Raw genomic sequence first — 27,520 nt, 5'->3', positions numbered from 1 at the left:
GGGTGTAGGATAGTGTTAATGTACGGGGATCGCTGGGCGGCACGGACTTGGAGGGCCGAAAAGGCCTGTTTCCGGCTGTATATATATGATATATGATATGATATGGAGTAAAGTAGCAGGGTGGGAGGTGAGAAATGGGTGGGGATCTGTGTGGGGCACGGGGGAAGAGTGGGATTTTCTAGAGTAATTACTGGAGTGGGTGGACCATTTTATAAAACAATGTTCGATTGCCTAAGGTTGAGGATTAGAAGTGCAAAAGGTGATTTGAATGATACTGAGCGGTTTAAGACCCTGAGCGGTTTTAAAAGGGTGGATATGGAGGGGATATTTCCTGTAAAGGGAAATTAGAACTGGAGGTTACTGTTTAACAATAAAGGTCACCCATTTAAGGCAGAGATGATGCCATTTAGTTTCCCGAGTTTTTGGAAGTTCATGGAGTAATAGAACCAGAATCTTTGCATGTTTTTAAGGCAGAATTTGGGTGGATACCTGATTAGCGAAGGGTGAAGAATTACTGGGAGTGGTTGGAAATGTGGAGCTAAGATTAGTTATGATCTAATTAAATGGTGGAGCAGGCATTTAAGTGGTCTACCCCTGGACCTAACCTTTATTGCTGGTGGCACAGTAACACTGCTGGTAGAGCCACTCCCTCACAGCACCAGCAAATTGGGTTCAGTCCTGACCTCGGGTGCATTTGGTGTGGAGTTTGCACCTTCTCCCCATGACCATACGGGCTTCCTCCGGGGGCTCTGGTTTCCTCCCACAAACCAAAGACGTGGGTTGATTTGGGGGAAGTTGGACACAGGTTACTGATTGTGGATGATCAGCCATGTTGTTCACAATGAATGGCCTCCTCCTGCACCTATTTTCTATGATTTGCTGCTGTTCATTGCCCCCTGGTGTTTAGGTGAGTGATAGAATCTGGGGGATCTAATAGAAGGTGGGATCAATGTAAATAGGTGGTCGACATGGACTAGGTGTGCTGAAGGGTGTGGGTCCATGCTGTCTCGGATTTTGAAAAATGAAAGTATTTTCCGTTAATAGTTAAAACATTAAATCAAACAGAAGCTGATAAAAAGTGTACCTTTTATTTACCTTCCTTGTAATCTTACGGCCTACAAACTAATGCACGGGGACTGTGGATGCTGTATCAGGTCTGCTGTTGTGCAGTTCTGATAACGAGCAGCCTAAACGCTGGGGATTCAAGTTCCTGCTCCATTGCCTGACTCTGTGGGGAGTTCAGCTTCATGCTGCAGCTAGTTAATTGGTGCCCAAGCTTGGCTAGTTCAGACTTCTGCATTTTGCACGAGTACTGAAACTTAATGGCATTTATTTCCAAGAAATACAGAACTGTGATAAAACAAGGCACAACTGACCAATTCACATTTTTTGTCCTTGAACATCCATGACCTCGTCAGGACTTAAAAGGCTCGCTCACTCTTTACTCTGCTCCATGTTATCTGAAAATATCACATTTGAAGAGATCTCAATACAGATCATTACGGTACATAAAATATGTAACTAATCAGATTGACAAATCATCCATCCTCCACAACCCTCTTCTCTTTTTACTTCCATGGAGCAAATTTGACCCAGAACCTTCAATGTTATCAATTGGCCTAATATATGTATAGGTAAATCTGCTTTAAAGCAATAGTTGTGTTTCTTAGAAACCTTGCAATATCGGTGTTGACATAAAATAACATATATCTGTAATTGTGTTACAGGGGAAAAATGGGTTACGGGCTAGTGTTTCAGGCTCACAATTACAATGATACTGGATCCCCACTTCAAAAATCTTTAAAAATCGTTCAATAGAGAGTATCATTGCACAAGTGTCACTAGAAGCGTTTGCTTGTCAACTTCAATAGCCACCTGTGGTGAGACCTACAGACTGCTCTTACAAGACGATAATGCATGATTACTGCGGGGAGGTTACATGGAAGCAATTATTTTTTCTTAGACTGTTATCTTTTGCAAGATGCTTTTTTTTCTCTGCTTGTCAATTTCCAAAGTAACTTAACTTCCCAATCAAAATTGCATAACTAATTTGGTGGCCTGTATTGTACAAATAGTGTCCCTTAATTCATCAACCATGTTATGTCCAATTTGAGGCATTATCGCAGTACTATCTGCACTTTCTAATATACCGATATAAGCAATTTCAGTGTTACACTACCCTCAATCATCATCTTTGCTTTACACTAACAATCTCGATCGTTTATGAAACAGAATGACAGATTTGGTCCCTGCTCATCCAAATGTTTGTTAATTGCTTCCTGCACGATTTAAAAAAAAAATTAAATGTAATAATGAGGCATGTTGAGCTGTATTTGCCAAGTTTGTCCTCTCTTTTCTTGAGCAAGGATATAACACTTGCAATCCCTGCATCTAAGAGGATTAGAATACGGAAGGCAGCACCTTTGTAATTTTCACCAATATTTTACTAGGCTGTAATCCATTTGACAATATGATTATTTTTAAGCATTGCTAACCTTTCTTATACTGACCAGTTACCGTATCTCAGTTACTGTAGCTTTGTGAAAGCCCTTTTCTTTGGTAAACATTGCTTCTGATAGTTCCACTCACCCCAGCCCCCCTCATTGTTTCCCTGGCAACTCTTGTTAATATGATAGAAATATACCTTTTGATTCGCATGTGTGTTAGTAGTAGTAAAAGCAGTAAAATTCTTGATTTCTCACCGAGAGTTGAATTGATTAAGTCTGCGATAGTGGGAATTCCACGTGCAGATGATTCACCTGGCCACAGCTGGATGCCTTCTGTTGGTTCATTTACCACCTATTGGAAATCTAATGTGACAGATAACCTTGCAGGAATCAGGCAGCTCAGTCAATGGCGGAGATGCAAGGCCATGTTTGGAATGTAGCTGTGATGAAGTCTGGAGCAAAATAGTCATAGCGTTGGTGAGTAGGTTATTGATAACTAGTCCCTTGCTACGAGGTGACACCTTCCACCACTTTGATGGTGAGTGAGAAGAGACTGTACAATAATTATCCAAACTGGATTTGTTCTGCTGTTTGTAGACAGCGCCGGGCCGACTAGTATTTTAACCTTTGGAATAGAGGGGGAAAATGGAAAAGGGCAAGGGTTAGTCCTGATAATAACGAATTGGGATTAAAGCACCAGAGAGAAAGGCTCATATACTCAAGGAATTGTATCAGTTTGGTTAGAACTAATACATGGAAAGGCAGGAAATATTAATGGTGTTGCTAATAGATCCTCAACAGTAGTGGTAATACAAGACACAGTGCGTATCAGAAATAAATGCAATATAGGCAATACAATAATCATATATATATACAGCCGGAAACAGGCCTTTTCGGCCCACCAAGTCCGTGCCGCCCAACGATCCCCGTACATTAACACTATCCTACACCCACTAGGGGCAATTTTTACATTTACCCAGCCAATTAACCTACATACCTGTACGTCTTTGGAGTGTGGGAGGAAACCGAAGATCTCGGAGAAAACCCACGCAGGTCACGGGGAGAACGTACAAACTCCTTACAGTGCAGCACCCGTAGTCAGGATCGAACCTGAGTCTCCGGCGCTGCATTCGCTGTAAAGCAGCAACTCTATCGCTGCGCTACCGTAATAATCATGGAACTTTAATTTGCATATAGTTGGGGAAGTAATAATGTGAAGGATGAGTTAATGAAATGCATACAATATGTTTTTCTAGATCCATGTGTTCAGGAGGAAACAGGCTATTTTACATACATTATAGCACAAGAGAAAGAGTTAAGTAATAATCTTGTAGCTAAGAGGCCTCCAAGAAGAATGAAAATATGATATTATTTTATATTAATCTAGGAAGATTTACTTCAATCTGAAACCAGGGTCTTAAAATGTAAAAACAAACTGCAAGAAGGCGGCATGAGCTAGCTGTGCTAGAGATAGAAAATTGAGTAGCCTGCATTATAAATAAAGCTTTAAACAGAAAAGGAGGGTGCAGAGAAACTTGGAAGGTTAATGAGAAAGGACCATACAATAGTGCAAAATGGTGAAATGGGTAATGGCTAGAACATGTCAGGAAGGGACAGTGAACAAACATTGACATTTGCCGCTAATTAGAGTCAAAATGTGGGAATACATTAAACAGATGTATTTTCTCTGCCCAAAATTTTGAGTGAACGGGATTTAAAAAAATCAGACCGAGAGTATATTGATCCAATAAGTTACAAATTATAAATCACGGTGGAATAGCCATTACAAACCATTATCAGCACTGACCATCCAACTAAAATTCCTGTCAGCTATTTTAAACGTCTGTACTTCAGTATTAATTTGTAATCTTATTCTGAAGTTACAATAGGGAATAGAAATAACGCCTAGGGGCAATAGAAGGACTATACCGTGCTCGAGTAAGGTCGAACCCAGTAATAACTGTGCTCTGCATTATCCGTGATGCAATACAATAAACTTGCAGTTCTGGATAAAATGTACTTTATTTTTTGGAGATAACATCACTTGAGAGGCACATAAACTTTAAAAAAGCAAATTAGGTTTCAAACTTTGGAAAAATGAAGAATAACGAGCACAGGTAGGTTACATGTATCAAGGAGTATTTATAGTTTGCTTGCAATTAATTTACTTTTTCTGGTGATCATGTTAGGTCCAAACTCAGAATAACTAAGTTTGGAGCACACATAGACAATAGACAATATGTGCAGGAGTAGGCCATTCAGCCCTTCGAGCCAGCACCACCATTCAATGCGATCATGGCTGATCACTCTCAATCAGTACCCCGTTCCTGCCTTCTCCCCATACCCCCTCACTCCGCTATCCTTAAGAGCTCTATCCAGCTCTCTCTTGAAAGCATCCAACGAACTGGCCTCCACTGCCTTCTGAGGCAGAGAATTCCACACCTTCACCACTCTCTGACTGAAAAAGTTCTTCCTCATCTCCGTTCTAAATGGCCTACCCCTTATTCTTAAACTGTGGCCCCTTGTTCTGGACTCCCCCAACATTGGGAACATGTTTCCTGCCTCTAATGTGTCCAATCCCCTAATTATCTTATATGTTTCAATAAGATCCCCCCTCATCCTTCTAAATTCCAGTGTATACAAGCCTAATTGCTCCAGCCTTTCAACATACGACAGTCCCGCCATTCCGGGAATTAACCTAGTGAACCTACGCTGCACGCCTTCAATAGCAAGAATATCCTTCCTCAAATTTGGAGACCAAAACTGCACACAGTACTCCAGGTGCGGTCTCACCAGGGCCCGGTACAACTGTAGAAGGACCTCTTTGCTCCTATACTCAACTCCTCTTGTTATGAAGGCCAACATTCCATTGGCTTTCTTCACTGCCTGCTGTACCTGCATGCTTCCTTTCAGTGACTGATGCACTAGGACACCCAGATCTCGTTGAACATCCCCTCTTCCTAACTTGACACCATTCAGATAATAATCTGCCTTTCTATTCTTACTTCCAAAGTGAATAACCTCACACTTATCTACATTAAACTGCATCTGCCATGTATCCGCCCACTCACACAACCTGTCCAAGTCACCCTGCAGCCTTATTGCATCTTCCTCACAATTCACACTACCCCCCAGCTTAGTATCATCTGCAAATTTGCTAATGGTACTTTTAATCCCTTCATCTAAGTCATTAATGTATATCGTAAATAGCTGGGGTCCCAACACCGAACCTTGCGGTACCCCACTGGTCACTGCCTGCCATTCCGAAAGGGACCCATTTATCCCCACTCTTTGCTTTCTGTCTGTCAACCAATTTTCTATCCATGTCAGTACCCTACCCCCAATACCATGTGCTCTAATTTTGCCCACTAATCTCCTATGTGGGACCTTGTCGAAGGCTTTCTGAAAGTCGAGGTACACCACATCCACTGACTCTCCCCTGTCAATTTTCCTAGTTACATCGTCAAAAAATTCCAGTAGATTTGTCAAGCATGATTTCCCCTTCGTAAATCCATGCTGACTCGGAATGATCCTGTTACTGCTATCCAAATGCTCAGCAATTTCGTCTTTTATAATTGACTCCAGCATCTTCCCCACCACTGATGTCAGACTAACTGGTCTATAATTACCCGTTTTCTCTCTCCCTCCTTTCTTAACAAGTGGGATAACATTTGCTATCCTCCAATCCACAGGAACTGATGCTGAATCTATAGAACATTGAAAAATGATCTCCAATGCTTCCACTATTTCTAGAGCCACCTCCTTAAGTACCCTGGGATACAGACCATCAGGCCCTGGGGATTTATCAGCCTTCAGTCCCATCAGTCTACCCAAAACCATTTCCTGCCTAATGTGGATTTCCTTCAGTTCCTCCATCACCCTAGGTTCTCCGGCCCCTAGAACATTTGGGAGATTGTGTGTATCTTCCTCAGTGAAGACAGATCCAAAGTAACGGTTTAACTCGTCTGCCATTTCTTTGTTCCCCATAATAAATTCCCCTGCTTCTATCTTCAAGGGACCCACATTTGCCTTGACTATTTTTTTCCTCTTCACGTACCTAAAAAAACTTTTGCTATCCTCCTTTATATTATTGGCTAGTTTACCCTCGCACCTCATCTTTTCTCCCCGTATTGCCTTTTTAGTTAACTTTTGTTGCTCTTTAAAAGAGTCCCAATCCTCTGTCTTCCCACTCTTCTTTGCTATGTTATACTTCCTCTCCTTAATTTTTATGCTGTCCTTGACTTCCCTTGTCAGCCACAGGTGTCTCTTACTCCCCTTAGAGTCTTTCTGCCTCTTTGGGATAAATTGATCCTGCAACCTCTGCATTATTCCCAGGAATACCTGCCATTGCTGTTCTACCGTCTTCCCTGCTAGGGCCTCCTTCCAGTCAATTTTGGCCAGCTCCTGCCTCATGTCTCTGTAATCCCCTTTGCTATACTGTAATACTGACACTTCCGATTTTCCCTTCTGCCTTTCCATTTGCAGAGTAAAACTTATCATGTTGTGATCACTGCCTCCTAATGGCTCTTTTACCTCTAGTCCCCTTATCAGATCAGGATCATTACACAACACTAAATCTAGAATTGCCTTCTCCCTGGTAGGCTCCAGTACAAGCTGTTCTAAGAATCCATCTCGAAGGCACTCTACAAACTCTCTTTCCTGGGGTCCATTTCCAACCTGATTTTCCCAGTCTACCTGCATGTTGAAATCTCCCATAACCACCGTAGCATTACATTTGTGACACGCCAATTTTATCTCCTGATTCAACTTACACCCTATGTCGAGGCTACTGTTTGGGGGCCAATAGATAACTCCCATTAGGGTCTTTTTACCCTTACAATTCCTCATTTCTATCCATACTGATTCAACATCTCCTGATTCTATGTCACCCCTTGCAAGGGAATGAATATCATTCCTTACCAGCAGAGCAACCCCACCACCTCTGCCCACCTGTCTGTCTTTTCTATACGTTGTGTACCCCTGAATATTCACTTCCCAGCCCTGGTCCTCTTGTAGCCATGTCTCAGTGATCCCTACAACATCATACTTGCCCATGACTAACTGAGCCTCAAGCTCATCCACTTTATTTTTTATACTACGCGCATTTAAGTACAACACTTTAATTTCTGTATTTACCTCCCCTCTCACATCGGTCACAAATGGCCCTGCCCATAATCTCTTTTCCCCTCTAGAACTTCTGTTCCCATTCTTCCGAGAGTCTTCTGCAATATCTCCTGTATTCCCTTTAACCTCATCTTCATATTCACAATTTGTTAACCCCTCCCCCCCATAGCAAGCTTGTCAACATGAGAAGTAAGAACTGGGCATTGGGACAGTCCCAAACATCTCTCAATCGCCCACTTCCTCATATGGCCATTTCAATTATTCTTCAATTTTATCTGCACTATTTAGCTTTCTGCACAGCTTGTTCCATCAAACTGAGTATTGAATACATCAGTGAAGTTTATAACTTTGCCACTTTGAATGCAAATAAAATTTGGGAGCAATTAGTCATATTATAAAGTCTCTTTTCAGCAATTTGTTCTGAAATGAACTGTTCAAGTCCCAGTTATACACAAAACCTGGCATTATCCAAGCTATTTGTTCTTTTTGTATAGTTAAGGAGTTGAATTTGCAGCACTGTATCACTTCATCCCCTTTAATTAGCAGTTGAGATGAGGATAAGCACTCAAATTAGAGCTGTGACCTTTGCATAGTTTTGAGTTTATTGAAGAGAAAGGTGAACATAAAAGCACTTTGTTCTTTTCCAAAAAAGGCATTACTGGAACTTGCACAATTAACTGATATTACAGCAGACTTTATCTGCTAAGGAGACTCAGGTCCTTTGGAGTGCAGGGGGCACTCCTAAGGACCTTCTATAACACAGTGGTTGCATCGGCCATCTTTTATGGAGTGGTCTGCTGGAGCAGCAGCATCTCAGAGGCGGAAGGGAAGAGACTCGACAAGCTGGTCAGGAAGGCCAACTCTGTCCTGGGTTGCACCCTCGACTCAGTGCAGGTGGTGGGAGAGAGGAGGATGATGGCAAAGCTAACATCGCTGCTGGACAACGACTCCCACCCCATGCAGGACACTGTCACTGCACTGAGTAACTCCTACAGTGACAGACTCCTTCACCCCAAGTGCGTGAAGGAGAGATATAGGAGGTCCTTCCTTCCCGCTGCTGTGAGACTGCACAACCAGCACTGCTCCCAGCAGACGAGTCAACAATAACAGCTAAGAACACACGGAAACAAATGACAATTTATGTATCTTTTATTTATAATGAATGATCTCTTGCTCTCTTGCTATCCACTTTGCTGCTGTAACACTGTAAATTTCCCCGGTGCGGGACGAATAAAGGAATATATTATTATTATTATATTATTAAAGAGCAGCAGCAGTCTGTGAGAACAAATTTGTCCCACAGATAGACACAAAATGCTGGAGTAACTCCGGGTCAGGCAGCATCTCTGGAGAGAAGGAATAGGTGACGTTTTGGGTTAGAACCTTTCTTCAGACCCTCTCAGGTTCTCCAGAGTCTGAAGAAACCAGCATCTGCATAAACCAGCATCTGCAGTTCTTTCCTACACAAAATCCATCTTTCAGTTTATTTTCTGAAAAGACAAATGGCAGAAATAACAGTCATGTCAATTGTATGGAATTTCGCCACAATGTTTAGAAACATAGAAAATAGGTGCAGGATTAGGCCATTCGGCCCTTTGAGCCAGCACCGCAATTCAATATGATCATGGCTGATCATCCAAAATCAGTACCCCGTTCCTGCTTTTTCCCCATATCCCTTGATTCCATTAGCCCTAAGAGCTATATCTAACTCTCTCTTAAATACATCCATTTCTTGTTTCTTTTCCATGTTAAAATCAATCTCCTTAGATGCAATTTAACCAAGTCTGTTCTTTTTGAGCTGATGCCTAACAGATAACTGTTGCTGAGACAAGATAAGTGACCACTAGATGCATGGCCCACCACACCTTAACAGTTTTTATTTTCAATCAAACATGAAGGCTGATAACTCCTGATAATGGCATTGTCATTTCTCATCTTATTCAAACAACCCAAAATGCAGCTCTCACTACCACACCAATCTGACAGTATTCCATTTCTCTCACAAACTTTGCAGAAATCTTTCCGAGTCGGGTGACTATATTAAGATACGGCTGAATGCTCCAGCCAGTTGGTTGGGGGCAGCAAAAAGAAAACTTGCACCCTAATGTCAACCATGTCATCTATATTTAAGCTACTTACCGGAGACAACCTTTGTGTCTTAAGTATCCTTTCAGCAACTTATTTCAAAGAGAACACCACATAATTTGTGTTTCTGCCTGCTTGCCATCCTTGGTTTTCATCTTCTACTAAACAAGTAGCTTTCTGTTGAGCTTCCCATCCAAAAGCCCTGGCTCAAATGAAGAATGCAGCAGTAGGTAGTGTTCTGTGGGAATTGAGAGCTAATTTGGTTTCAGGTTATGGGCTATGCAGAATCTTAACACACTCGCATCGTATTAGCACAGTTGCAATTCAATAGCAGAGATTAAATCATGAACATATCATGGGAGAACAAACTACTAATCATGCATTATTAATGTAAAAAAAGCCCAACACTCAGGAAATAAAGTTATCAAGCCTCTGCTGAGACAAAATATGTTTGGCAATACTTTATTTCAAATGCATTTTGAATTTCGTCAACAGGTACACAACAAACTAATAGGTGGTTAAATGATGTCATGTACAATTTATGTACAGGATTTGCAAACAGAAAATACTGGTCAAAGTACCAGTAAAGATTTGTATTTTAAGAAAAAGCAACATCTGAATTGTTTTTGTTTTATAAAATTAAAAACAATATAGCAATTGTTGCAGCACTTACAAATTACAGTAACTTGAGGTTTGTAAATGCCACACTTGGAAGAGTTACTACATCTTGGTGTCAAGCCACAAAAGTTTACAAACTCAAAGTTTAAGACAATTATGTGTTCAAATATAAAGCACTGTGCATGGCATATACAGTGCCCTCCATAATGTTTGGGACAAAGACCCATCATTTATTTATTTATTTGCCTTTGTACTACACAAATTGAGATTTGTAATAGAAAAGAAAATCACATGTGGTTAAAGTGCACATTGTCAGATTTTAATAAAGCTCATTTTTATGCTTTTTGGTTTCACCATGTAGAAATTACAGCAGTGTTTATACGTAGTCCCCCCATTTCAGGGCACCATAATGTTTGGGACACAGCAATGTCATGAAAATGAAAGTAGTCATGTTTAGTATTTTGTTGCATATCCTTTGCATGCAATGACTGCTTGAAGTCTGCGATTTATGGACATCACCAGTTGCTGGGTGTCTTCTCAGGGGATGCTCTGCCAGGCCTATATTGCAGCCATCTTTAGCTTATGCTTGTTTTGGGGGATAGTCTCTGTAGATCAGTGCATGTTCCTTTAACATAGTGACCTCACCACTACTAACCACTCCCCATGGTCTCTTGTATAATTGTAGCTTCCCCACCTCCAGCTTGCTCTCTAGTTCCAGTGATGACCACGGACAGCTAGGGCATAATGTGTGTAGTGCAATTAATAAACCTATTCAGTAAAAGACTCTGCGTACGAGGGACGTCCTTTTACATGGTGTCAGAGCGGTAGACTTGCGTCTCCTGTTGATCGGTTTTATTTTATTATTTGTTCCTCCCAGTTGTGTCCCCTCCTTCCACTTTGCCATGGCTCCCTCGTGTCGTCGTCCGGACACGCTCGTTTTTGATGGGGACATAGTGCACCGCTGGACTGTCTTCCAGCGGGACTACGAACACTATATCGCGATTGCCCATCCTGATGCAAATCCTGCGGTACAGGCTCACCTGCTCCTCAACCTGGCTGGTCCGGAGGCAATGGAACGCTATGCTTCGTTCGATTTCGTCCCTCCGGAGGACCGCAACGACCCGGCATGTCTCATGGCCAAGTTCACTGCCCTGTGTGATATACCCACCAATAACATTATTGAGCGTTTTAACTTTTTCACGCGTCGTCAGACTCCAGGGGAGCACGTTGACGCCTTCATTGCTTCTTTGAGGCATATGGCTCGGCGGTGCCGCCTTGAAACGATCACACCCGACGAGATGATCAGGGACGTCCTGGTCAACGGTCTCCTAAACTCCAAGCTGCGTGACAAGCTCCTGATGAAGCCTGACCTGTCGCTAAAGGACGCCGTACATGCCGCACGCATGGCCTCTGCTGTTGCCTCAGTATCTCGGCCGGCGTCCCATGACATAAATTTCACCGGCCGCCGGCGGCTAAATGCCCCGCCGGCCAGGGTCGCCCCCTCCGCGCCCACTACGGTCACCCCTCGCCGATGCCCAAACTGCAACTTCTCGTCACACCAGTTTAACGTTTGCCCAGCGCAGGGCAAAACTTGTAATTCCTGCGGGAAACTGAACCACTTTTCTGCAGCTTGTCGTTCTCGTGGGAGACCTATCCCTGCTCCTAGAAGGAGTCTAAACAACCTTGCGAACAGTGATAGCGCAACCGGTTCCCAGTACCAACACGAGGAACTCCCCGATCCAGATACAGTGTTTTCGCTTTTGGGTGCACCTGCGTTGATAACGGATCCTTCCGTGCATGTTACTGTCAATGGACACTCCTTCCCTGCGAAGGTCGATACTGGTGCTTTTGCAAATGTTATGTCTGTTGGCCTCTTCGAGCAGATAAGCTCGGGGGAGAGGGTTACTCCTGACGACTCCCGCCTTCATGCCTATGGGGGAGGTGTTCTGGTTGCCGTGGGGAAGGCAACGGTTATCTGTACTGTTCTGGAGACCTCTCGGCCCCTCACGTTCCTCCTGCTCGCATCTGACAACGTCACCCTGCTGGGCGCCCGTGCATGCCAGGACTTTGGCTTGGTTTCATTCCACCGCGACATCCACCTGGTGCAGGCCCCCATGGACCCCCTGATCGAGTATCCCGACCGATTTGATGACGTCCTGGGGAAGCTGCCCTGTGCCTACAAGATCGTTGTTGACCCGGGGGTCAACCCGGTGGTTAGACCGGCCCACCGTGTGTCTTTTGCCATGAAGGGCCGCGTGGAGTCCACACTACGTGGCATGGTGGACATGGGCATCCTCAAGGAGGTGAGTGCCCCCACCCAGTGGGTCTCCACCATGGTGGTCGCTGCCAAGAAAGATGCGAGCGAGATCAGGATCTGCATCAACCCAAAAGACCTGAACCTGGCTATCAAACGCCCGCACTACCCCATGCGGACGGTGGAGGACGTCGCGGCACAGGTCGGTCCAGCCACAGTTTTCTCGGTCCTAGATGCCAAGAGCTCCTTTTGGCAGATCCCTTTGGATGCACGTTCCTCCTTCCTGACCACCTTCAGCACACCTTTTGGCAGGTTCCGTTTCCTCCGCATGCCTTTTGGGATCAACTCAGCAAGCGAGGTTTTCCAGCGTACAATGGAGCAGCTGTTTGCCGGGTTGCCGTGCGCCATCATTGTGGATGACATCCTGGTGTACGGGAGGGACGTCGCTGAGCACGACCGACACCTCCGCCAAGTCCTGGACAGGGCTCGTGAGATCAATCTCAAACTTAATCAACGGAAGTGTCGATTCCGCGTTGAGGAAGTCACCTACGTTGGCCATGTTTTCACGGCGGGGGGCCTGAAGCCAGACCCCGAGAAGACGGCGGCGATCACCGAAATGCCCGCTCCCACTGACGTGCCCGGCCTGCAGCGCTTTCTGGGCATGGTCAACTACTTAGGCAAGTTCATACCCGACCTCAGCGAACTGAGTGCCCCCCTGAGGGAGCTGGCCAAGAAGGACTATGCCTGGGTCTGGCTCCCGCACCACCAGTCGACCTTCGTGGCCCTGAAGTCCAGACTCGCACGGACCCCCACTTTGCAGTTTTTCGACCTGAACAGGCCAATCGTCCTCACCTGCGATGCATCTCGGTTCGGCCTTGGTGCTGCCTGCCTGCAGCTCTATGACGACCGGCAGCTGCCCGTCTCCTATGCCTCTCGCACAATGACCCCTGCTGAACAGCGCTACGCCCAGATTGAAAAGGAGCTCCTTGCCGTGGTATTCGCGTGCTCCAAATTCAAAGACTACGTTCTGGGCAACACCTTCACCATCGAAACTGACCACCAACCGCTGGTCTCTATTTTGAACAAGCCCATCCACGCAGCCTCGTCCCGTTTGCAGCGAATGATGCTGCAGCTTCAGCGCTTTACCTTCGATATCGTGTACCGCAAGGGCAAGGAGATGTTCGTGGCAGACACTTTGTCCCGTGCCCCACTACCTTCCATTTCCCGCCATCCGTACGAATCGGCTGACCTGATGGTGTTGAACGTCAACATCGTTCCATCTTGGCAGATGCAGTCCCTGGTCACACACACTGCCGCTGATCCTGCCCTGCAACAGCTTGAGAGCGTCATCCGCCGTGGCTGGCCTGACCGACGGTCTTCCCTGCCGGCTGGTGCCGTGCCCTACTTCCTGGTTCGGGATGAACTGGTGCTGCACGAGGGCGTGGTGGTGAAGGGTCACAAGGTCGTGGTGCCGGCCGCGCTGCGAGATCACTACTTTCAGACTGCCCACAACGGACACCCCGGGGTGGAGGCCACTTTATCCCAGGCCCAAGCACAATTTTACTGGCCTGGCATGGTTCAGGACATCCGGGACAGGGTCTCCGCCTGCGCTGCCTGCAACCGCCTACTACCTCATCAGCAGCGCCAGCCTCTCCTGCAGCAGCCGGCTCCCGAGTTGCCGTGGATGGCTGTTGCCGCCGACATTTTCGAGTGGCGTGGCAAACACTACCTGGTCCTGGTGGACTCCTACTCCAGCTGGTTCGAGGTGGACCTGCTGCCGTCCCTCACGTCTGCTGCCGTCATCGGGAAGCTTCGCCGCCACTTCTCTACCTTCGGTTCCCCGGTATCTCTCCAGTCCGACAACGGCAGCCAGTTTACCAGCGCGGAGTTTGCCGCTTTCGCCACCCTGTGGAACTTTCGCCACATCACCAGCAGCCCCGGGTACCCGCAAAGCAATGGACTTGCAGAGCGCGCTGTCCGCAGCGCGAAGGAACTGATGGAACGTTGTCGGCTTGCCAGTTCTGACTTGTACCTTGCCCTCCTCAACCTCCGCAACATCTCCCGGGACCCCGCGCTCGGTTCCCCTGCCCAGCGCCTCATGTCCCGCACCACTAGACCCCCCATCCCCGTCTCCCAGCAATCCCTGAAACCAACGGCTCGCAGCCCTGCCGCTGTCAAGGAGCGCATCATCGAAAAGCAAGTCATTCAGAAGCGCTCCTTTGACAAATCGTCCCGTCCCCTTCCCACTCTGTTCGCTGGCCAGGTTGTCCGGATGGAGTCCGCCTCGGGTCACCACCGGCTGGCCGTGGTCGTCGGCAATGCTGACTCTCCACGGTCGTACCTGGTTAATTACGAGGGCACCGTGTACCGTCGTACCCGCCAGCACCTGATGCTGGTCAACGAGCCTGCACCGCCTCCCGCGGTCCCGTATTCACCTCCCGTCCAGTCCCCGGTGCCTGATGTGCCTCCTGCTCCCGTCCATCCTCGCGTGCCCCAACCTTCGCCGTCTCGGCTGTCTGTGCCCGGCTCGCCCCAGCCCCCTTCCCCTCCTTCGCCTGCGCGTTTGCGGGTATCGCCGCCCCGTTCTCCTCCTTCCCCTGGTTCCCCTGCCTCGGTACCCGCACCCGTCCCTGCTCTTCCTTCGACCGCAGGGGATGGGGGGTTGCGCACCCGCTCTGGGCGACTGGTCAAGCCGCCTGTCCGGTACGGTGGGTACGAGTAGTCTGTGTTGTGCTGCATTCTATCTGCTCCCTGCTTATAGTTTAAGTCTAGCGTATGAGCCGTGGTCGCTCTTGTTTCCAAGAGGAAGGATGTAGATCAGTGCATGTTCCTTTAACATAGTGACCTCACCACTACTAACCACTCCCCATGGTCTCTTGTATAATTGTAGCTTCCCCACCTCCAGCTTGCTCTCTAGTTCCAGTGATGACCACGGACAGCTAGGGCATAATGTGTGTAGTGCAATTAATAAACCTATTCAGTAAAAGACTCTGCGTACGAGGGACGTCCTTTTACAGTCTCCTTCAGTTTTCTCTTCAGCATATAAAAGGCATGCTCAATCAGGTTCAGATCGGGTGATTGACTTGGCCATTCAAGAATTGACCTTTTTTAGGTTTGAAAATCTCCTTTGTAGCGTTAGAAGTATGTTTGGGATCATTGGCTTGCTGTAGAATGAACTGCTGGCCAATGAGTTTTGAGGCATTTGTTTGAACGAGCAGATAGTATGTGTCTATACACTAAATAATTCATTATGCTACTACCATCAGCAGTTGTATCATCAATGAAGATAAGTGAGCCAGTACCTTCAGCAGCCATACATGCCCAGGCCATAATACCTCCACCACCGAGTTTCAAAGATGAGGTGGTATTCTTTGGGTCTTGGGCAGTTCCTTCTCTCCTCCATACACTGCACTTGCTCTTTTAAGTACTTCTTGGCAAACTGTAACCTGGCCTACTTTTGCAGCTCACCATTGGTTTGCATCTTGCAGAATAGCCTCTGTATTTCTGTTCATAAAGTCTTCTGCAGACAGTGGTCATTGACAAATCCACACCTGACTCCTGAAGAGTGTTTCTGATCTGTCGTACAGGTGTTTGAGGATTTTTCGTTATTATAGAGAGAGCTGTGGATATTTTCCTTGGCCTGCCAGTCCCTTTGTTATTAGTAAGGTCACCAGTGCTCTCTGTCGGAGCCATTTATGCTTAATTCAGTTATTGTCATTGTGTTATGGCTATGTTTTAATATTTCTAGTTTATGTCTTTTTTGCCTGCTTGTGGGTGTGACTTAATGCATAATTGGGAGTGTCTAGATGGGAGGAGGCTAGTGTGTCGACAGAGGTTGTGGGTCAGTTTAGACTCGGAGGATGGTGAGCATACAGTTCTTTACCACGCGCTCGTACCATACGCTTGTATCATCTATATTTGTAAGAACCATACGGTAATAACTGCAAGAATTTCTAGATATTGTTTGAAGAAGAAACAGTTGATAAAGTATGGAAACTGATGAATTACTCTATGATTTGTGCTACTTTAATAAAATCAATTAATGAAGAAAAGAAGTTTGGAAGATTCGTTTTGTCATATCAGGGTGCGACGTGTGCGTAAGCTATAACTACATTTCATCCGCGAGAAGCAATGGCTATCGAAGTGGGATTTCGAGATGGTATAGAAACTGCCATCACACTCTCTTTCTTCTTAATGATGTTCCAAACAGTTGATTTTGGTAAGCCTAAGGTTTGGCTGATGTCTCTAACAGTTTTATTCATGTTTCTCAGTTTCATAAAGGCTTCCTTGACTTTCATTGGCACAACATTGGTCCTCATGTTGATAAACAGCAATAAAAATTTCCAAAGTCAAGTCAAGTCAAGTCAATTTATTTGTATAGCACATTTAAAAACAACCCACGTTGACCAAAGTGCTGCACATCTGACTAGGAAAAAAAAGAAACATACAGTGGCAGGCAGCCAAACACAACGGCGCGGCCATCTTGAACAAAATGTTAATTCAATCACCCACAGTCCAAGGTGATGGAATGACTGGAGGAAAGATTAGGTGCTGAGAGCTCTCTTATTCCTGCATTGAGGCAATTACAAACGCTTGTGAAGCCATGTGTCCCAAACATTATGGTGTCCTGAAATGGGGGGACTATGTATAAACACAGCTGTAATTTCTACATGGTGAAACCAAAATGTATAAAAAAATGGCCTTTAATAAAATCTGACAATGTGCACTTTAACCACATGTAATTTTTTTCTATTACAAATCTCAAATTGTGGAGTACAGAGGCAAATAAATAAACGATGGGTCTTTGTCCCAAACATTATGGAGGGCACTGCACCTTACATAGGAAAGCTTAAGACCACATTGCCTGATGCAAGGTACCATAATGTGTTTAAATGAAACACCTATCATTGCAGAATGCAGCAATTGTAGGTCACTGGTTTCAGTAACAAGGCCACAATTACACAAGTCAAAACATGCATCAACTGCTCTGGTAATTGGTGTGTTCAATCTTCTACCCTCAAGGACGACTTACTCCCACTCCTTACAGGGCTGAAAAGTCTTACATGGGATCTGTAAACTCTGCCACGTGGAACAGACAATGTTGACAGGATAGATGGAAGGGAATTTAGGCTGTTTTTTTCTGTTTTTAATGTGTGATCCTCACATTCTCTTGTCAAACAGACTAGATGTAATTACCGTTTTTCCAATTCTCCCCCTCCATTGTGAGCAGTAATGGCCCAGGATTACTAAGAGTCACGGCGGATGTTACACTTCTTCCAGACGACTTTATAAATGTCTCTGCAGTGTTTTCTCTGTATTCTTGAGCATTTCCTGGGGCAGATGTAACTTTGGCTAAATTGGTAGCTTTCCAAATTTGTATTTATAAATCCTGTAAACCAATGTGTGCCCCCAGCAGTAAATTGCTTGTCCCTTCACCATCTAGGAACTGTGGTTGTAATGGCAAGGTCTGCACCTCACCTATTAATATCTAACAGCAACACAGGAGGTACTTCATTCCTATCACCAAAAAAAATGTACATCAGGAATTAAACATTTTAAATGCAGAATTCCCCAAAACACAACAAAAAGCATAATTAGGTACAAAAAGCAACCAGTCCTCAATCATTCACTGCTACTGGGTAATAAAAATAGAATCCAAAATTCTGTTTTGCATTTCATAATCAGAATTAGCTCAGTTATGATAACTTGTTTTCTCCAGATCCCATACGATAATTTTTAATCTTTACAGTTGATATTTTAAGGCCTCCCAAACATGTAGCAACTAAATTAACATGCAACAAATGATTGCTCTGTTAATAAGATTCAGTAATCAAAGTACTGAAACTGTAACAGAAGAAAGGCCAAACTCCACAGAACACAGTGAGGACATGATAAAGCATGGTATTCCGATAGCAAAATGGCACGATCTTAAAGTTAGATTTGTTTTTAAATCTCTTCCTCTCCTCATGTTTGTGAAGCTCAATGACATGGGTAAACACTTGTTTTATTGAACATCACCTGTGAAACAGTCCATAAAGGTCAATATAAATTGGACAAAACCACACTCCAGGATGTAGGGCATTAGATTAAATAGGGTACCAAAGATCGGAATTTTAAATTGCTTACCATTAATCATGTGGTGGTGCTTGTATGGGAGTGTCCGTTTGTGACATTACAGATTGGAGCATCACTGGTCAAGCCCAACATCACTGGGTTCCTGATGGCTTCAGGATATGATGTCTATTATACTTTATATTAAACGTGTGCCAGGTTAACTATATTTTGGATCTGGGATGAAGAAAAAACAGGTTTGACTTTGGTAGCTACTTAATAATTTTGGTCAATTACGATCATGAATGGAGGGATCTACTGTAAACTGTGACCTTCCAGAACCATGCCGAACATCAATCCTGTTGAAACTCAGCAATTACACTTTCTTATATCTTCTGTTCAATTTCAGTTTTTCAATATTGGTCTGATCAATCTCTCTCTTTGTACTGCTTAGCAGGTTTCCTGACAGATGGTTACATTTGCACTGATGACAAGAGAAACATTAGAATTAGTCCATGTCCCAGTTGTCCAGTTTATTCTAGGTTGGTACCTCTGATAATTTTAGCCCCGTGAGAAACCGTCTCTGTTTAAGTGACAATTTGCTGATGGCAGGCCTGGTATTAGTGCAATCTGAACCATTATAGTACATGCTTCCAAATTTCAGCCTACACCTGGATTCCATAACAAAGAGAAAGCCAGTTTTCTTTTAAGACAAGGCAGAAAATACTGTAACCACAAAGCCACTTAAAAGCCATATTTGTAAACTTGAATTCCTGGAAATAACAGGAGCCCATTTTATACTTGCAGTGGAGATCGAGTGGGCTGTAGAAGCTCAGAATCTCATAATGTTTCGGACAAATTTATTTATTTTCCGTCTTGATATTTTTTCAAACCATTTGCAGGGTCCGGTCATGACCATCCAGCTGTAGCTTCAGCTTGTGCAGCTCTTCAATCTCCTGATTGTGACGCTCTGTTTTGTGCCCAACCAACGATCGGTAGAAATGTATGGTAAATATCACAAAAATAAGGCCCACCGGTGCCATGATAACAGTAGATGCCAAAGCTGCATCCCGTCCAGTGTGTCCTTCTACAGGCTGGTCTGAAACAACCTTCTGCCTCTTCCTATTACTGTCAACTGGGAGGAACTTAATCCAACAAAGCAGAACCACCTCCAAAAGGAAGAGGATGATGCCTAGAGCGGTTGAGAAACCCCAGGCCAGCTCGATATAGTAATGCATGCGCTCATGAGGTGACTCGTTGACAGAGTTGAGATTGTGTATGTTGCTGACTGCCTCAACATTAGGGAGAATGCAAGTGCTGATCAAGAGAGCGAAGAGGTGGACAGCGACTAACACTGTTGTGCAGGCACTGAAGGCAATGAGCAGGAGCTTGGGATAGTTGTAGTCCATCTCCAACTGAACTTCAACCATGGCCACCTGCAAGAAATAAATTTAAACAACTTTGTTAAACACCATCTGACATATACTGGCTGTTCAATGGCAATTTCACAGGAGAACCACATGATTAGTAAGGGCAATGTCACATTTTGTGCAGAAGGGAGCTCTCCTCTATGATGGGACAGTGTGGGCGGATGCATTCATTCTGTCGTAGATACTGTTACTGAGTGTTTCATATAGAGGGTATTCCATTCCCTAACATAAACTTTAAAATAAATATTTTAAATTGAGGAAATCTTCAGTTTCATTTTACACTAATGTTTAACTGTCTCCAAAACATACAGGCAAAACATACGAATGTATTTGTTCCAGGCAGTGGACAAAAATGCAACTGAAAAGTCTATTGTATGCACAGCAAAATGAAGACTTTTCTTCACAGGAAGCTTGTACCTGGAGGGTTTTGAAGCAGTTTTAGCATTAACAAGTTGTTTTAGTTTGTAGTACATCATCTGTAGACACTTGGACCAATTATCTCATAAGGTAATTGAGAAAGATTGATTAATGTTACCTTACTACAAAATATGGATAGAATGACCAGGGTTCCTTGGGAACACAGTAGCATGTCATAAACATGACTGAACGGAAGGCGTGATATAGATGTGAATCAATACCAGCGACAGGGCAACGTACTGTGGCAGCTCAGCAACCCAAAAAAGCTTTGCAAAAGTGACAGCAAAGACTATGTTGCTAAACCTTTCATGAAATTGTGAAGAATGATGATGGGATATCTCAGATTAATGTAACTGGATCAGTTGCTAAAATTTTAACTTTGCCAAGCTGGTCTCTTCACTGTACAGTACTCGTATAGATAAAATTACAGGGTCCGGTTTATTTTAGCTCATTTTTGTCAGCAGAATTCTGGAGCTAAAATTAAAGACGCTGATATAACTTTGACTAAGACCCACAATGCCTAAACATGGACTAACACCAGCACTTTTATGTGAATAAATTGCTGGAGTGCTCATTATCATATCATATCATATATCTACAGCCGGAAACAGGCCTTTTCGGCCCTCCAAGTCCGTGCCGCCCAGTGATCCCCGTACATTAACACTATCCTACACCCACTAGGGACAATTTTTACATTTACCCAGCCAATTAACCTACATACCTGTACGTCATTCTTAGCATTTTCCACCAGACTTCAATATTCTTTTTTTTTTAAACTAACCTCAAGAGAGAAATGCATAATGAATAATTCATAGTAATTTCCCTGAAACTATGACAAGATCAGCTAATAAAACAGTTGAAAATCTATAATAAAAAAGGACAAATATTGAGATTTACAGCTGTGCAGGAACAATGCTCATCATGCAGAGGTAAGTGTGAGGTAAAGCGAAGACACAAGGAATTGTAGATGCTGGGATCTTGAGCAAAATACATGTGCTGGTGGAACCCAGCAGGTCAGGCTGCATCTGTGGTTGGGGGGTGGGGGGGGGAGGAAATGGACAATGTTTTGGGTCCGGACTTTTCTCAGATGGATTGTAGTGGGGGTGGGGAGCCTGTTGAATCCTTGCCTGTTGAATACTCTCCTTCCTTGCAGCTGTTCCTCTATATGCAAGTGCACTTGAACTTGAAAATCAGCAATAGGCCATTTGGTCCATCAAACCTGCTCTACCCTTCGATAAGATCAATGCTGGTCTGATGTTGGTCCATTGGAGATGGTCACAAGTTGGCATGCATGCCTGTTCCCCATTCTCCATATTGATTCCCCGAAAGAGCAACGCTCTCTGCCGTGAATGCATTTGTTTATTCAATCTCTACAATTCTCTGATATAAGAAATTTATCTCTTCCACCTTGAGGACTACTTATTCGAAAAACATGCCTCCTTAGATTCCTCATAAGGATTTATCCTGTCAAATTCCCTCATAATTTTGTGCTTCAATAAGATGCCTCTCATCCTTCTAAACACTAATAAGCACGGGTCCAAACTTCTCTTAAATGTCTACAATGCAAGCAAATCCCTTCTTAAATAATGTTACCAAAATTGTTCCCTGCATCTAACTGTATCTAAATGTGAAGTTAGACTCAAAATGCTGGAGTAACTCAGCGGGATAAGCAGCATCTCTGGATAGCAGGAATGGGTGACGTTTCGGGTCGAGAACTTCAGACCTACGAGTTCTGTATCTAAATGTAGGCTCAGGAGCATTCTGCAAGACTTCCCCTCTTTTCTACAACATACCCTTTAAATAAAGATTTTTTTTTCATTTAATTTCCTAATTTACCTACATGCTAACATTACTTCATGTACAAAAATATCTAAATCTCTTTCCATTAAATTATATTTCACGTTTCTATAAAACCTACTAAAATTAACATGTCATATTTCACATAAGATGGCGGCGCGCACGGACGCAGCGGCTCACAGCTCTCCCTTTCGGTGCGTTTTATGTGTGTTATCTGTGTTATGTCTGTTAGTCAATTTTAGTCATGAAAATCAGGAAAATCAGGTAAATCCTACCTACAACCGAAAGGATCTTCTGATCATAGGATTCCAGTGCAATCGGGACCTTGTGCGCGAATTTCCACACCCGCGAAATATACCGGAAGAGATAGCCAGGACACCGGGCGCTCCGTGGATAGTTGTCGGCGCGAACAGGCGTCGCAGGCGGAGGAGAAACAGGAAGCAAAAGCGAGGATGCCGGTCCGGTATACTTGCCAAGCTAAAGAGACAGCCACACAAACCACCGCTACCCAGCATGTTTCTCACCAACGCCAGATCCATCATCAACAAAATGGACGAACTAAAACTACAGATATCAGCAAACAAACTCGTGGAGGACTGTTGCATTCTCTTAGTAACAGAGACATGGCTTCATCCACTTATCCCAGACGGAGCCATTGAGCTAGCCGGGCGTACAGCGTTTCGTTGGGACAGAAACATCGACGCCGGTAAGAGCAAGGAGGGGGGGGGGTTATGCATTTACGTGCACAACAGCTGGTGCACTAACATCCAAATCATAGATAGCCACTGTTCTCCTGATCTGGAGTCCCTAACAGTTAAATGCAGGCCTTTTTACCTTCCTCGCGAATTTACAGGGGTTATAGTAACAGCAGTCTACATCCCACCGAATGCTAACGCTAGCACAGCTTTAGGCTACCTGCTCGGTGCAATAAACTCACAACAGAGCACATATCCAGAAGCAGCCCACATCATAGCCGGGGACTTCAACCATGCAGACCTAAAGTCAGTTCTCCCGAAACTTGAACAACACATAAGATGTGCTACCAGGGGGAAAAACACACTAGACAAGGTTTACTCAAATATTAAGAAGGGTTTCAGGTCAGCACCACTACCACACCTGGGGCAGTCAGATCACCTGTCCATATTCCTAACTCCAGCATACACCCCACTCAGGAGGAAAGCTCCAGTCACCATAAAGACTGTTAAGACATGGCCTGAAGGAGCTTCCTCGCAGCTGCAGGATTGCTTCGAAAGGACCAACTGGGATATTTTTGAGGATCAGGACTTGGAGGAGTACACATCAACTGTACTTTGCTACATCCAAAACTGTGTTGACAATGTCACCGTCGACAAACGCATCCGGTTGTATCCCAATCAAAAACCCTGGATGACAAAGGATGTCAGGTCTCTCCTCAAGGACCGTAACACCGCCTTCAGGTCTAGTGATAGAGGTCTATACAGTGCTGCTAGAACCAACCTGAAGAGAGGCATCAAGGATGCCAAAGCGTCCTACAAGACGAAGATTGAGGACCACTTTTCCAACAATGACCCACGGCGGGTATGGCAAGGCATCCAGCACATCACCAACTACAAGACCAGCAACCGCACGACTGCCGACGGCGACGCCTCGCTGGCAGAGGAACTTAACTGTTTCTTTGCTCGTTTCGAGGTGAAAGCTACAGTGGCAGACATAACACCCTCTCCAGCACCTGACAGCAACACCTTCACTGTGCAGGAGTATGATGTTAAGCGCGTGCTCAGAGCAGTGAATCCCAGGAAAGCTGCAGGCCCCGATGGTGTGACGGGCAGAGTGCTGAGGGAATGTGCAGACCAATTATCTGAGGTCTTCACAAAAATCTTCAACCTGTCCCTTTTAAAATCCACCATCCCTCCCTGCCTGAATTCCGCCATAATCATCCCACTGCCGAAAAAGTCTGTCATCAGCGGTCTTAACGACTACCGTCCGGTAGCACTCACACCGGTCATCACAAAGTGCTTCGAGAGACTGGTCCTGCAGCACATCAAAGCCAGCCTCCCACCCACCTTCGACCCACACCAGTTTGCCTACAGAGCAAATAGGTCTACAGGGGATGCCATCGACACTGCTCTTCACACTGCACTGACCCACCTTGAACACCAGGGGAGCTATGTGAGGATGCTCTTCCTCGACTTCAGCTCTGCCTTTAACACGGTCATCCCGAGCAGACTGGTCACCAAACTTTCCGACCTTGGATTTTCCCAAACCATCTGCCAATGGATCAAGGACTTCCTGACCAACCGCCCCCAGACCGTCAAAATAGGCCCTCACCTCTCCTCCACCATTACACTGAGCACCGGCTCACCACAGGGCTGTGTGTTGAGCCCCATCCTTTACTCCCTCTACACTCACGACTGCGCCCCCACCCATCCCACCAACACCATCATCAAGTTCGCGGATGACACGACTGTGGTTGGACTCATCTCAGAAGGAGATGAGACAGCCTATAGGGATGAAATCCAAAGGCTGGCAGCGTGGTGTTCAGTGAACAATCTGGTCCTGAACTCCTCCAAAACAAAGGAACTTATAATTGACTTTAGAAAAACCAGTGGAGATTACGACCCACTCTACATCAATGGGGTCTGTGTGGAAAGGGTACCAGCTTTCAGGTTCCTGGGTACGCACATCGCAGAGGATCTTACCTGGTCTACCAACACCATCACCACAGTAAAGAAGGCACAGCAGAGACTCCACTTCCTGAGGATCCTCAGGAAAACCAACCTGCAGGAGAAGCTCATGTTGTCCTTCTATCGCTGCTCCATCGAGAGTGTGCTGGCATACTGTATAACCACATGGTATGCCAGCTGCTCAGAAAAGGACAGGAAGGCCCTTCAGAGGGTCATCACGACGGCCCAGAAGATCATCGGCTGCTCACTGCCCTCCCTGGAGCACCTGTTCAGCCTACGCTGCCTCAGTAGAGCAGGCAAAATAATAAAAGATCCATCCCACCCCGGCCACCGTCTGTTTGTTCATCTGCCCTCTGGTCGACGTTTCAGGTCGATCAAATCCCGAACAAACAGACTTAAGAACAGTTTTTACCCCAGGGCCATACGAGAACTGAACACTACCTTTGCACTAGGCAACACCGTTAAAAAATCTTGTACTTAATATAATTGTATTTAATTGTATTTATGTATTTATTTGTTTTTGCATTTATTGTATGTTTGTACGCACCGTCAGGATTGGCTATTTTTTAATTTCGTTGTACTCGTTGCAATGACAATAAATGAATATTATTATTATTATTATTATCTGCCACTTGCTTAAGCAAGTTAAACTAATCTCCTCTGCCTACATGTGATACATATCCCTCCATTCTCTGCATATCCATCTGCCAATCCAAAATCCTCTTAAATGCCACTATTGTTTCTACCTCCACCATCCACCCTTGGCAGCTCATTCCAGGCACCCATCACTCAGTGTGTGTAAAGAAAATCTCCTTTAAACTTTGCCCCCTTCACCTTAAAGTTATGCCCACAAGTCTTTGTTATTTCCACTCTGGGGGAAAAAAAAGATTCCGACTATCTACCATATCTATGCCTCCCATAATTTTTGAAACTTCTATCAAGTCTCCCCTCAGCCATCAACACTCCAAAGAAAACAATCCTTGATTGTCCAAACTTTCCTTATAGCTAATACTTATGCATTCAAGTAGCACTCTCGTGAACCTTTTCTGCATCCTGTCCAAAGCCATTACATCCTTCCTGTAATGGGGTGACCAGAACTGCACAAAAAAAATCCAAATGGGGTCTACCAAAGTCGTAGAAAGTTGTAACATGGCTGCCTGACTCTTATACTTAATGCCCTGACCAATGGTGCCAAGCATACCATACGCCTTCTTTACCACTCTATCTATTTATGTTGCTACTTTCAGGGGGCTGTGGACTTGCACCTCATGATCCCTTTGTACATCAATACTGATAATGGTCTTGCCATTAACTATATACTTGAATATCTGATTTCATCTTTCTAAACCTTATTGTCTGCTTTCTTTTTCCTTTTGACCAAATTTGCAACCTAATCGGTCATCCAAGGTTACCTTACTTTGCGATCGTTATCCTTTTTTAACCTGTGTAGACTAGAGTTTTGACTTTGAATGTAGAATTATAGGAGAACCTGGGGATTGAGAGGGAGGTTGCTGTGAAATATTTAAGCACAATCTAGACTAAAATATCAAGTTTACATCCTATTGCTCTTGTCCCACTTAACAAAATTTCAACACGTTCTACTCCAAAATAGATTTACGCTACTCCAAATAAAAGTGTAATAAATATTAGTTATGGCTACAGCTTAGATTACAGTAAATTCAAGTTGTGGTGTAACCACTGATGTGTTAACAAAACAATAGCTACAAAGATCTCAGTCTGAGAAGGCATTGAAATTTATTAAAAGGGTATTATAAAAGATAAGACAATGGAACCATGTGCGATAACCAATGTGAACCATTAACCAACATTGAATAACATAGTCAGTCGCCATTTTATGAGGGTCCTTTTGAAAATTATGGCATACAAATGTTTTTGCTATTTAATAAGGGTAGCCTTTATCACCTATAATGTTTCTATGGGTAATCAATCTGACGTGGATCACATGCTCACAAAGCATGACAACATCAGTTGGAAAGAATGGTCATGTCATAGAATGTGACAGAGCTAAGATGCAGAGTGCAGAATCACGTGAACGACATGTTCTTGCATATCCCCATACAGAGCCTTTATAGACCCATTTTAGAAACACAGACTAAAGGGAGGGTGCGTGACAGAAAACTATAGACATTTTAAAAAAGGAGAAAACCTTTAGCGCTTCAAACCTGTTTCAACATTCAGTACAATCATAGTTGATCCTTTCTCCACTCCCTCTGCATACCCATTGATACATTTTCTGTGAAGAAATCTATTTAACTTTTTTAATCTATTCAATGACGTGGTCTCCACTGCCCTGTGTGGGCAAGGATTCAACATAGGTTTACCATCGAGTGGAGAAATTACTCTTCTTCCCAGTCCCCGTCTTCTAACACTGTGACCACTTGTTTTCAATCCTTTCCACCCCTTCCCTCCCACCTCTACGCATCCAGTCTGTCCAGCCATTAGACTTTGGCATGTTCAAGATTCAAGATCATGCAGCCATACTAAGTAAAACGTAACAAGATACACAGCCACATAAAATAAAATTTAACATAAACATCCACCACAGCGGATTCTACATTCCTCACTGTGATGGAAGGTAATAAAGTTCAATCAGCTTCCTCTTTGTTCACCCGT

The 27,520-nt window shown here is 44.5% G+C and overlaps 1 protein-coding gene across 2 annotated transcripts in view; it reads right to left on the bottom strand.

The window, feature by feature from the left end:
* Window positions 1-15,077: 15,077 nt before the first annotated feature.
* orai2 (ORAI calcium release-activated calcium modulator 2) overlaps window positions 15,078-27,520 on the bottom strand; it is a 32,263-nt gene continuing 19,820 nt past the window's right edge. For both annotated transcript variants that reach the window (XM_078422101.1, XM_078422102.1), the window contains one exon: window positions 15,078-20,015. In XM_078422101.1, coding sequence (XP_078278227.1) covers window positions 19,467-20,015 — 549 coding nt within the window. In that variant the 3' untranslated portion in view covers window positions 15,078-19,466. The remainder of the gene's footprint in view (window positions 20,016-27,520) is intronic.

This window comes from Rhinoraja longicauda, chromosome 26 (genome assembly GCF_053455715.1).
Source record: "Rhinoraja longicauda isolate Sanriku21f chromosome 26, sRhiLon1.1, whole genome shotgun sequence".
NCBI classification, from domain to species: Eukaryota; Metazoa; Chordata; class Chondrichthyes; order Rajiformes; family Arhynchobatidae; genus Rhinoraja; species Rhinoraja longicauda.
Note: the sequence above shows the minus strand (reverse complement) of the source record. Positions and strands in the feature narration are given on the sequence as shown.